The sequence below is a fragment of the Eutrigla gurnardus genome (assembly GCF_963514095.1).
Source record: "Eutrigla gurnardus genome assembly, chromosome: 24".
NCBI classification, from domain to species: domain Eukaryota; kingdom Metazoa; phylum Chordata; class Actinopteri; order Perciformes; family Triglidae; genus Eutrigla; species Eutrigla gurnardus.
In genome coordinates, this window is record NC_139935.1 from 9,837,589 (window position 1) to 9,850,533 (window position 12,945).

General features: G+C 44.1%; 1 protein-coding gene across 1 annotated transcript in view; it reads right to left on the bottom strand.

The window, feature by feature from the left end:
* Nucleotides 1-326: 326 nt before the first annotated feature.
* Nucleotides 327-12,945, bottom strand: part of LOC311010058 (scavenger receptor cysteine-rich type 1 protein M130-like) — a gene marked incomplete at its 3' end in the record, with an annotated part of 217,298 nt that continues 204,679 nt past the window's right edge. The window contains exons 8-13 of the mRNA XM_084004539.1: nt 5,764-6,078; nt 5,383-5,670; nt 3,146-3,460; nt 2,762-3,052; nt 1,654-1,979; nt 327-392 (exon numbers count right to left, since the gene is read on the bottom strand). Coding sequence (XP_083860665.1) covers nt 327-392; nt 1,654-1,979; nt 2,762-3,052; nt 3,146-3,460; nt 5,383-5,670; nt 5,764-6,078 — 1,601 coding nt within the window. The remainder of the gene's footprint in view (nt 393-1,653; nt 1,980-2,761; nt 3,053-3,145; nt 3,461-5,382; nt 5,671-5,763; nt 6,079-12,945) is intronic.

Sequence of the window (12,945 nt, forward strand, 5' to 3'; positions counted from 1 at the left end):
GTGAAGCTCAGACCAGCTCTCTCAGTCTCCCCACCCTAGGTTGGCTGGTCCACCCTTTTCAATCTCAGAGCATGATGTCAGAAGGCTGCTCCACCATCAAAACATCAGGAAAGCGGCAGGGTGCTTACCAGGGTGAAGGAGAACAGCTGGTGAGGTGGTGCCAAGACAACAACCTCATCATCAATACATCTACAAGCAAAGAGCTGATGGTTGACCGAAGACGCAGAAAGAAGGCAGCCCAACACCTCCCCCTCTCCATCTATGGCCAGCTTGTTGAGAGGGTCTCCTCCTTCTGCTTCTTAGGTCCCACCATACACCAGTCCCTCTCATGGGACCTGAACATCAGTGTCATTGTCAGCAAAGCCCAGCAGAGACTCCACTTCCTCCGTCAGCTGAGGACATTTGGGTTAGCAACAGAGAGAAAGTAGTGCACAGAGCCTCAGAGGTCATTGGCTGCAGTCTGCCTACCATCGCCTCACACTATGACACCAGAATCATCAGGAAGGCTAGAAACATCCCCACTGACCCCTCCCACCCAGCACATCACCTGTTCACTCTTTTACCATCAGGGAAGAGGTACAGAAGCATCACCAGCAGATCCTCACGCTTCAGAGATAGCACCTAGCTCCAAACCCCCCACTTCAACATGGACATCTTTTCATGTCCAGAGTAATAACAATATAGTAGAAATGTGATGAGTCATATTTCCAGAGGAACATGCGTATGAACATGAGCTGGTGTCGGTGTGTTAGAAACCCATGTGGATGTGAGAGGAGCTCCTTGGAGGTGCTACTCTGCTCCCCGAGCTCCTTCCTGTTCAGTCGGCCCTCCTTCAGCTGCACCAACGCCCAGGTTGTAGTAATCCGGCTCCACGTCCTCCTGTCTGCCCGGCTTCTGCCCCCTGCTGGCCTGGAGAGACGTGACAGCACACAGACATGTGACTTCCTGCATGGCTCCTCTCTCCAGGTCAATGAACACAGACTGAGTCAGTGCTCTCAACAACAGACATGTGTCAGTACCTTACAGTAGAAGTAAAGGCCGACCTGCGCCGACAGCAGAATCAGCGGCACGGTGACCAATCTGATGATGACAGGTCTCAGATCTGATGATCAAACACATGGACAGTCATCACATGACTCATCATGACTCCAACAGCTGCCATTCAACACAAACTAGGGACCTGGCATTCTGTCCTCCAGTCCATTGTTTGCTGTCACCATTTACAGACCTGGTTTCACTTTGTTCACTAGATCAGGGCTGGATTCCAGAAAGCAGGTTTAGTTAAACTCTGAGTTTGTTAAGCCTGAGAAGAGGGACACTCTGGGTCCTCTGTTCCACAAAGACAGTGAACCTAAACTTCCACCTAATAGATATGGAAGCACATTGATTGGAGCAGCCTGACGTCGGGACACGATGTTCAGAATCAGAATCAGAAAGGAGTTTATTGCCGAGCATGGGCAGACTGGCAATCTGGCATCAGATTAAAACCATATGTCTTAGGCTGCCTGTTTGCACAATATTCTTCTGCTTCATTTTCAGCTGCAGCCACATTCTTTTTGTGTCTGTGGGATTAAACCTAAATCTAAAAGAATATTATTACATTTCACTTCTTCCAGTCATGCTAATCAGGAATTGAACAGTCAGCTTACCTACGACAGTGACAGAGAGCAGACGGCTCTCATAGGAGAAGTTATGAGAAAGAACATGGACGTGATAAACACAGCTGTAGCGTCCCTGGTGGGCGGGCTCTGCAGCAGGAAACAGGAAGTGGGCAGTGTGATTGACAGCTGGCTGGGTGTAGTTGTGTGCTGAGTTGGAGGAGGTGAAGGTGAGCTGGAAGGAGCCTCCTGGGTACTGTGGCTGGACGGAGCAGAAGACGATGAAGGTGGAGCCCCTGAACGCCTGAAACCCCTGCTGCTGGGCCTCGGAGACCCCGTCCATGGAGGAGGACACGGAGATGTTTGGCTGCAGCAGCAGGTCTGTAAAGACAGAGAGATGATGAACGGTCACATGAGGCTCGTTGGAGATGAACTGCTCCTCGCCTGGAAAGTAGACGAGATCAGGCGGCAGCAGCAGGAGGCGGAGCCTAAAAGCTGCCGTCCAGTCCAACACTTTCCAGCAGCCTTCATAGACGTCACAGGAAGTCATAGAAACAGTTACATCCTGTTAGATGCTACCTGTAGTTTGTGACCACGTTCAGATTTATATATTTTTTAAGAATTCATTTGGATTTATTCATATTTGTTCATAAATATCTGGAAATGTGTGTATGTTGCATTTTATTCTCTCCTTTCCTCTTTTGATGTCTGCCTCATAAAGCATGATGTAACTACTATGTTTTGATAAGTGCTATAAATAACCTTTATTGTTGTCTTTATAATTATTATGATCAAAAACACAAAAGATATGTTTGAAAACTTTTATTGCACAACATGAGACTTAAAGCCCACGATCTAGCGTTAAATATTAGAATGAGATCAAGATACGCTGTGGAAACAGGAAGTGATGTCAAAGGTCTGACAGACAGACAGACAGACAGACAGACAGGTGTGTCCTGCCAGGTGAAGCTCAGCAGTCTATGGAGGGTCTGAAGCTTCCAGAAACCAGCCCACTTCTCTACATTCTAGGACGTCATTGTCCTGGAGAACTTTACAGTTCAGTCCAGTGGAAACCACTGACTGTCACTGGGACAGAGGAAGGAACATACTGGGAACACTGCTGTCATAGATGATGTCATAGATGATGTCACTGAGGGGCTTACCTGAGCAGGTGAGATTCAGGATGTAGGAAGAGGAGACTGATGCGGCACACTCCCTCAGAGTGGATCCAGAATGAACACAGTTAGACCTGATCCACCACACAGGTCTGACTGAGGACTCCTCTCTCTCTCCTACAGAAACAGCAGAGCCACAGTCCAGCTCTCTACAGGCAACAGCTGCTTCCTTCAGGGTCCAGACATCGCCATCCACTGGTCTCCAGTCTCCCTGATATCTCACCTCCAGTGTTCCAGCACAGCGACTGGCTCCTCCCACCAACCTGACATCATCAGGCTCTGAACAGAAAGAAGAGAGTCGTCAGTCAAAGAGCAAAGTGAGTTTGATGAGAACAGAAATGAACCAGATCAAAGCTGCAGCTCCTCTTCTACCTGAGCAGGTGAGTCCAACAGCTTTGCCAGGTGAGTAGGTGTTTCTATCTGAGCCTGAGCTTCTACAGTCCAGGAGAGCAGACTCATGGCCTCCACACTGGAACTCTTTGGTCCACGTTGGAGCCCCCACGTCTCCATAGAGCGCCCCCTGGAGGACTGAAGGAGCCCCACAGCCAAGCTCCCTACAGACCACCTCTGCATCCTGCTGGTCAAAGTCAGCTTCACACACTGAGGACCACCACTGGTTGGACTGGTTGGACTTCACCTCCAGTCTGCCTGAGCACAGACTAGTCCCATTCAGCAGCCTGACAGAGTCTGGAGAGATGATAGAAGATCAAATAGAGAGAGAGAAAAGACACCAGACACCAGAGAAAAAGATGTCATGAAACTATTCAGTGATTCAAACTGGACTCAAAACAATTCCACCATCAGTTCATCATGATGTCACAGGTCTGACAGGTCTCTCTCCTGGCATTTAAGATGCGTCAGTCAGTTAGTCTTGGTTCTATTTTCTGTATTTATTTGATTTGGTTTGTTTGTTTTAGTTATTTGATTTGTTCATTTGTTTGTTTTACCTCAAACCCACACAAAGGATGATAGAAATTAATACAAACACCCTGCACATTAAATGACACACAAGGGAAAAAAAACACACACACTCATATCAGTTTCAATGCAAAATCGTATATTATAACCACAAATGCAAAAACTCCCCAATTCTCTCCCAGAAATTCCACACCAAAGGAAAAAAAAATCCACCTCAAAATTCCACTCAGGGTTTTTTTTCCAAGGGTTTTTTTTCCAACAGTCCGTCTTTGTGAAAAAACAAAGAACAAAAAGAGGGAAAAAGAAAAAAACGATTCCTCAAAACAACCAGCACATTTGTTCCAAAAGCCTTCAAAATAAAAGAAAAGTTGTACTCACTCACACTCTCATTCGCTGTCACTGTCCTGTCAGTCCGTCAGTCTGACGTCAGTCCAGTCCAGTCGACTCACTTGTCTTCCGGGTTTGGCTGCTGGATGTCTGGCGTGAGATGATGACCGGCTTCTCGTAACAGATGAGCAGTGCAATGGTGAAATGAATGGACCGGCGGGAGAACGAAAACGGATTGAGATGGTGTGTGAACCGGAGCGGCTGCATGCGGGTGATCAGACGTGAAAACGGGATTATACTGCCGTACTTTCTCGGACGCTGTGGGCGTATTTTAAAAAAATGCCGGGGCGAGCGGAGTGAATGGGTGAGTGCAGTAACAGTCTTCCAGGTGTGTGTGTGTGTGTGTGTGTGTGTGTGTGTGTGTGTGTGTGTGTGTGTGTGTGTGTGTGTGTGTGTGTGTGCGTGTGTGTGTGTGATGCGACAGATCCATTCACAGATCCAGGTTGTCACAGTTTGAATTTGAATGATTCTGATTCCGATTCCTTGTTTCGATTCTGGTTCCAAACGATTCTCGATTCCGGTTCTTTTAAGAGGCAGGGTCAAAAAAGTTTAGAATATTATAAATGAGCTAGCTAACCAACGGTCTTTCTCAATGAAATAGTCTGACATTCTCCATCAATTTGAATTCTATGAACGTTTTACTTTTTATGAACTTTACTATGAATTTCTGTTTTCACCTACAATATAAATATCAAATCTATGAACTTGAATATAAATATTATAAATTATTTATACATTTTCACAGGGGTAGACTTTCCTCAAGAGAGCTTTATTTTTGAAAACCTCATGAAAACACATTTACACATGAGTGTATGATGCTGCAGGTAAACATGTTACCGTGCTCCCACTGATGGGCTAACCTGGTGCAGAACAGCAAATAAACAATAAGAAACAACTTGTAAAACCTTCCTTTTGTTGCACCGACATCTTCCCCTTTGCCGCTAAGGTGAACGGAGTAGGCTCAGCACATCACGGAGTCGTGGAGTCACCAGCCTGGCTAACGTTAGCAATCTCAGGTCGTAAATTGTCTATGAAAAAATATGTGCCCAACCCTAATCAAGATGCATCGAGAATCGGTTTATAATCGAATCGTGAGGTGCCAAGAGATTCCCACCTCTAATATGGAGGGTCTGAAGCTTCCAGAAACCAGCCCACTTCTCTACATTCTAGGACGTCATTGTCCTGGAGAACTTTACAGTTCAGTCCAGTGGAAACCACTGGCTGTCACTGGGACAGAGGAAGGAACATACTGGGAACACTGCTGTCATAGATGATGTCATAGATGATGTCACTGAGGGGCTTACCTGAGCAGGTGAGATTCAGGATGGAGGAAGAGGAGAATGTTGATGTTGCACACTCCCTCAGAGTGGATCCAGAATGAACACAGTCAGACCTGATCCACCACACAGGTCTTCTTGAGGACTCCTCTCTCCGTCCTACAGAAACAGCAGAGCCACAGTCCAGCTCTCTACAGGCAACAGCTGTTTCCTTCAGGGTCCAGTCATCGCCATCCACTGGTCTCCAGTCTCCCTGATGTCTCACCTCCAGTGTTCCAGCACAGCGACTGGCTCCTCCCACCAACCTGACAGGCTCTGAACAGAAAGAAGAGAGTCGTCAGTCAAAGAGCAAAGTGAGTTTGATGAGAACAGAAATGAACCAGATCAAAGCTGCAGCTCCTCTTCTACCTGAGCAGGTGAGTCCAACAGCTTTGCCAGGTGAGCAGGTGTTTCTATCTGAGCCTGAGCTTCTACAGTCCAGGAGAGCAGACTCATGGCCTCCACACTGGAACTCTTTGGTCCACGTTGGAGCCCCCACGTCTCCATAGAGCGCCCCCTGGAGGACTGAAGGAGCCCCACAGCCAAGCTCCCTACAGACCACCTCTGCATCCTGCTGGTCAAAGTCAGCTTCACACACTGAGGACCACCACTGGTTGGACTGGTTGGACTTCACCTCCAGTCTGCCTGAGCACAGACTAGTCCCATTCAGCAGCCTGACAGAGTCTGGAGAGATGATAGAAGATCAAATAGAGAGAGAGAAAAGACACCAGACACCAGAGAAAAAGATGTCATGAAACTATTCAGTGATTCAAACTGGACTCAAAACAATTCCACCATCAGTTCATCATTTACAGTTTTTCTAATTGCTTTGCCACAATTCTCAAAAGATAATGAATATTTTCTAAACAACATGTGTAAACCTCCAAACCACTGGCCACTGCTTCACAACAGATTATCATTTCTCATTCTTTTAGAGAAATTGCAAATGTTTTAGCACATATATGCAAATGAGAACAATTATCTACAATTTGCACAATTAATGATTGAACATATCTTGCTGATCAAAACTGATTATGACATATCTTGCTGATCAAAACTGATTATGTTGCTTCTCAGTTGAATAGTTGTTCTCTTCAAAACATGTATGAATTCTTTCATGGTGTGAGTCATCACATGTACAATAGTCCGTTCAACTGTCTAAATGTGTCAGCATATACTAGGGGTGTCAACGTTTAATGCTAATGCTAATGCTAATCCCATGAAATCAAAGCCATTGTAAGTGGTTGCGCATGGATCCCGTGCTGTTACTATAAGCCAACTTTGCCTGGCATGAATTACACTCAACTGTTGTACATATAATACTACACACACATGGCTTGATGTTGTTTTGAAGGAGCGCCGTCTGCATATATTTCTAGTCAACACTCGACCTGCATCAGCGCATGTGAATACGAACGGATCTGTGTGAGCAGGCAGCGCGAGTGCAGCGGATTTTGGACGGAGAAACACAGCCGCATTTTGATTATAAAGTACCGGTCCGGTCCGGTTCCGCTCACACCACGAGTCTGAAGAGTGCAACAGCTTATCAAAATACAGTGTCAACTTTCCGAGTTTTCAAAGTAGAAAGCGACATCGTGGTGGTTCAACGAGGCGGACGGTCATCAGAACAACATCAAGAACGTACACAAAGAAGAACGTAGCGGGGGCGCGCGGTGAGGATTGTTGTGGCCGCGCGTCTTAAGGAGCAAGTCTCCACTGTGCTGCGTGGAGATGAGAGAGGGCAGCTCATATCAGCCACTATATGGACAGTCTTTTTTTTCACTAAACGGGCCAGTAAATATTCCTTCGCGGGCCGGATACTATAGCCGTATATATTGGTGAGAAATAAACGAGGAGGAGGGAAAATGACGTGTAAACGGTTATTGATTTTTCTAAACGGTTACGATTTATTATTGTATTGTTGACACCGCTAATATATACATTCCATAACATTTTCAAATTATATTTCTCAAACATGTGATCCTCTGTAAAGTTCTCTGCTGCTCTTAAACGGCTGTTTTTCGATTTCAGCTTTGTACTTCAGGAGCATCTTTGTGCATCTCTTCACATGAGAGATGTACTTCCGTGTATTCGGACGGTCGGATTGATGGCCCTCTAGCTCCCTCTAGCGGCTGACAGAATGAAGTGTTGCATGTTTAGTGTAAATGTCACATGACCTGGGGCCTCATTTATAAAGCTTGCGTACGCACAAAACGGGGCTGGAAACGTGCGTACGCCACTTTCCACGCAAATGTTGTGATCTATAAAAACCAAACTTGACGGGAAAGTGTGCGTACCCGTAAGCAAACTCTGAGGCATGCAGACTTTAAGGGAATCAGCAGTAAACGTGAGAAGAACTATATATTTTTGATGACTCGCACACATTTAATTACACTCCATATCATACGTTAGATCTGCGTTATCATGATGAACTCCAGCAATGTTTTTGACGCTTTTAATGAGGGATAGTTTTTTTCATGTTAACACCTTCTTTTAAAATCTGACTTGTATCTTAAATCGAAATAATTTTGAAATATTGAATCAGCGCTGTCACCGCAGGAGGAGGAGACGGCCCATGCATGTAATACAGGATACAACAAATACCCTCCATTAGATCACTGCAGAACACAGCAGGAATAACTACATGTTCTCCCTATTTATGTGCATATATCGTCAACGCACATACATACAGCCATTAAGCCATCGTATAATTGTTACACTTTATCCTCGTTTTTAAACCACCAGAGCGCAGAGGAAATTCGCTATTTTTCATTTATTATTATTTAATTTTATTTTTTTATTTATTTATTTCGGGCATGTCAGTTAAATCACCATCACACATCTTTGTTCAAAAAGTAAAATACACATGGCCGAAAGGGAAAGCGGGAGAAGCCAAGGCTTATCTAGTCCCGCCCCCATTACCCACAGGATAAAATCGACATCATAATCTTTCCTTATCATTGCATTTTCCACTTGACATAACATATTCTTTTACTTGTGACATTTGACATAACATGTTACAGCAGTAGGTGGTACAGAGAGCTGAAGTCCAGTGCATACAGATTACGTGTGTGTCTGCACACGTGTCCATATTTGTTCATCACGAGTGAGCAGCAGTCTCATCATGTAACAAAGTCTGAAGGGGGTCCAATCGACAGAGAACAAAAAACTCCAGTGTAGCTATTATTTGTTGGGATGGTGTTTTTTGTTTTTTGTTTTTTTTCCTGCCATTTTTATTTTATTCATCAATCTCCTCTGCAGCTTTCGCCACCATTAACTTCGCCATTTCCTCCCGGTTAGTGGCCACTTCAGCTCGCATCAGTGCCGTGTGCTATAATGAGTGCCACGCTCGTGCGCGCTCAGTCGTGGAGCGTGGAGAGCGCAAATAATAATTATTTATTTATATAGCACTTTTCACAGCACAGAGTCACAAAGTGCTTCACAAAACATGATAAAACCACACAGCAAAGTGCTTTCACAAAACATAATAAGACAACAGTATACAAAGATGAAGAGCAGCCAAGAATAAAACAACAACAGTAATTAACTGCCATGCAGTTCAAAGGCCTGTCGAAACAGGTAGGTTTTTAACTGCGCCCTGAATGCTTCAGACGACGCAGAGGCTCTCAAGTCTGCGGGAAGGGCGTTCCAGAGTCTGGGGGCCACCGAACGAAAGGCTCGGTCCCCTTTGGTTTTGAGGTTGGTTCGGGGAAGAGCGAGGAGCCCCTGGTCGGAGGACCTTAGGGACCGGCTAGTGGAGTAGGGCTGGAGGAGGTCGGAGATGTAGGCCGGGGCAGACCCATGCAGGGCATTGAAGGTGGTTACCAGAATTTTAAATTGGAATCTGAAAGCTATGGAGCCAATGTAGGGCGCGGATGCACAAATGTATCGATGACCCCGTGAGGGTGTTATGCGTTTGTAATATAAGGAAGACAACAATCAATGTTCATTGTAAACGTATTATTTTATTAATCACAGTGAGCGTTTGCTGTCTCATCTGCAACGTTGTTGATAGCGGTGATTGTGTTTCGCTGAAGTTGCAGGACAGCATCAGTGAGCACCCGACCGCTTGATGTGCCATGCGCACGGGGTGCGCTGCTGCTTTGCGCCGGACCCGGACGCTGTGCCGAGGGCCCATTACCGTCACCCTCCTCACATCACCCTCCTCACGTCACCCTCCTCTACGCCCAACGCTGTAGACTCTGGAAGGACAGAAACGATTTAACGTTTTGTTTTATTTACAATAAAAGTTTAAAATCTGTTTACCCTTATCCCTCTGGTCTGAGTCCTTTTCAGACACAATCCCCGTCAAAGTCACATCAAAATCAAACTTCCTCAAATACTCAAGCAATACATTAAATATGTTGGTAAAGGAGCAGAAAGATGTAATTTACCTTCATATCAGACCACTTTTTCGTAAGTTCTGCCACCGTCCGCTCCGTCCCACTGACGCCGTTGACTGCAGCAGCAATGTGTTGCCACTCGCACTGCATCTTTTTATTCGTGATCCCGCTGCTGTGACCACTAAATTAAATTATTTTCCGGGCCTCCACCTCCCCAATAAGTGTCTCTTCTCCGTTTCTGAAAAGTTACGTTTCTTTGCTTTTTTCTGACCTGTCGCCGTGATTCACCACACGGAAACGATTGCATGCCGGCTCATTAATATAGTAAAATGTGGGCGTGTACAGGGCGGGACTCAGGTACGCACACTTGTAGGTGATCCTGTGATTTATAAAGGGAACATTGCGTACAGCTTGCGTGCGCACAGTTTTATAAATCAGATTTTTTTGGGGCTTTTTGGCATACGTACACTTTTAGTAAGGATCCTACGCACAGTTTTATAAATGAGGCCCCAGAGCTGATTACTCCCTGGTTGCACCTGTAGAGGAGGATGGCTGCATGAAAGTTCAGACAAAAAAAGCTTAGTAAAGTATGTTAATATGAAGATAAGACTAATATTTCTGGTACACATAATCTTTAAGATGTTTAGTATTGATATATGTATTTACAATCACTCAACTCTGTTCACTGAAGTCACAGAATGAAGAAACATGTTGTGACCAGTGGGATAACACAATGTACAGTATCTAGATGTACATGTACTTGTTTGGAGTTCTTTATTAGGAATAACCCCTTGGAATGTACCATCTCGTTTTCCAGGGGTTTTCCTTCGATGCTCTGGATCCTGTGAACTACAAAAATAAAATGTAATCGGGGTGATCATTTTAACTTATGTTTGTGTATTTGATGTCATTTCAGAGGGCCAATGCAGAGAGAGAAGCATGTGGAGGATGACTGACTGAAACACACACACACACACACTGCTAGCACAATAAAAACATTTTCTTTTTGCCAACAAGTGTATCAGTGTACTTATTTTTGTAGGTGACATTTTGGTATGGTTTGTGCAAAAACTGGTAAAAGGGGTGTCTTTCCAGGGACAGACCTCACTAATTTTTAAATCCTGGCTACGGCCCTGCATGAATATCATCAGTGGTGGACAGTAACGGAGTAAATTTACTTAAGTACTGTACTTAAGTACATATCCAGAGGATTTTGTACTTTACTTGAGTATTAGATTTCTTTGGTACTTATTACTCTTACTTGAATACATTTCCAAGACAAATACTTTTACTTTTACTCGAGTTAATTTCTAGAAAGGCTGAAAAGTACTCGTTACTTTCAGGTCTGCTCTTTTTTTTTCTTTCTTTTTGTTTTAAATACTATTGAACACAAGCTGTGTTTGTCAAAGAAGGAAACCTATCACAGTGCACGCTCTCCACTGGGATCTACGTAAAAGCAGAAATACGTAATCCCTCCCCATAAGGATACCGCCAAAGTAGCCACGCTCTCGACTGTGTTTGTCAACACAAAACCGCGACAATGACTGAGTCTCAGACTGAGTGTGATAATGATCCGCAGGAACTTTCAGAACATCCTTGGCCGTATCTGGACTCCATGTTTGAGTTTTACAGAGTAAAAAACATGGACACAGACAAACAGTCATATATTTTCCAATGTGTATTGTGTTTGCCGAAGGAAAACTACATCTCTGCTTTCAACAACTCCACGTCCAACTTAAAGAAACACGTTGACGTAAGTTAACCAGACTTTCACCGTGTGTTTTTCCTATTTGTCTCGGTCAATGTCATCGTGTTGTGAGAATGTGAGTGTGTGTTGATCACAAAAACTACATTTTGTAGGAAGTGGCACTGTGTGTGTGTGTGTGTGTGTGTGTGTGTGTGTGTGTGTGTGTGTGTGTGTGTGTGTGTGTGTGTGTGTGTGTGTGTGTGTTGTGGTTTGAAACGGAGACAGACAAGACAGACATGGGGAGACAGAGTTTGTTGTGCTCCTATATTGTCCTTCCTGTAAAGACAAGTGACCTCAACATTGAGTTATTGAAAGCAGAGATGTCGTTTTTTGTAAAACAGTGATTCTCAACCAGTGGTGTGGGGACAACATTGGTCTTTGAGGGGGTTCCAGTTCCCAATGATAGAGAGTTCGTTGGACGGTGCAGGTTCATTTGGTTACAATTTCAATGATTGTTAATAAACATCTGCATCTGCAACATCTGCTGTAATCCTGTGATCCCATTCATTTTATTTGAAATTTACTCTTACTCTTACTTTTATTTAAAGTTAATTTAATAGCATGTACTTTTGGATACTTAAGAACCTTTTAAAAGCAAGTACTTTTTTACTCTTACTCGAGTACCATGTCGACTGAGCTACTTTTACTTGTAACGGAGTAAATTTTGACCAGTAGTATTTGTACTCTTACTCAAGTAGGCTACTGGGGTCGTGTACTCTGTCCATCTCTGAATATCATTATGTACTATGGAGTATTTTCTAACGTCCACTAAACTGGTAAATTGTCTGTCAGGAGAAACTTGAACTTCACTAACCAATGAGGAGTTTGTCCCATCTTACATCAACCAATCACACGTCATCTCCAGTCAGCTGACAGGTGCTATTCATGAGGACGGCTGTTACCAAACATATTTATAGAGCTGGACTACAACAGAATAACCACAATGTCTGAACATGGAGGAACCTGCTCAGGTACATCATGAACAGGGCAACTGTAACCGTTTCCATGGAAATGTGAGTGCAGTGTGTAATACTGTAAAAGAAACTTGTACTGATGAAATCAGCATGTGGATAGTATTCAGTTTAGTGTTCAGTTCACTGGACAAACAGAACATTCTAGTAGAGGAAACATTCAGGGTCAACTAAAGAAATAGGACAAACCTGAAATGTGGATATAAGGAACATTTCCAGGCTCCACTGCCGTCCTGAAAAACATCTAAACATTCTGACCACCATTGTTTCCATGAGGTCAAAGGAACTTTTCATTTGGAGGGCAGAGACTTTTTATATGAGACACTAACTTTGTTTTGAAGCACGACTTCAATGTTTTCAGTGAGTTCTGACCTTTTGCAGGTGAGTTATGGTGTTGTGTTGGAACATGGAAGCTATTTAGACAAATCAGGTTCTGAGAATATTAACAAAGTTTCAAGAGATGAGCCAAAGAAATTGAAATAAACTGTAA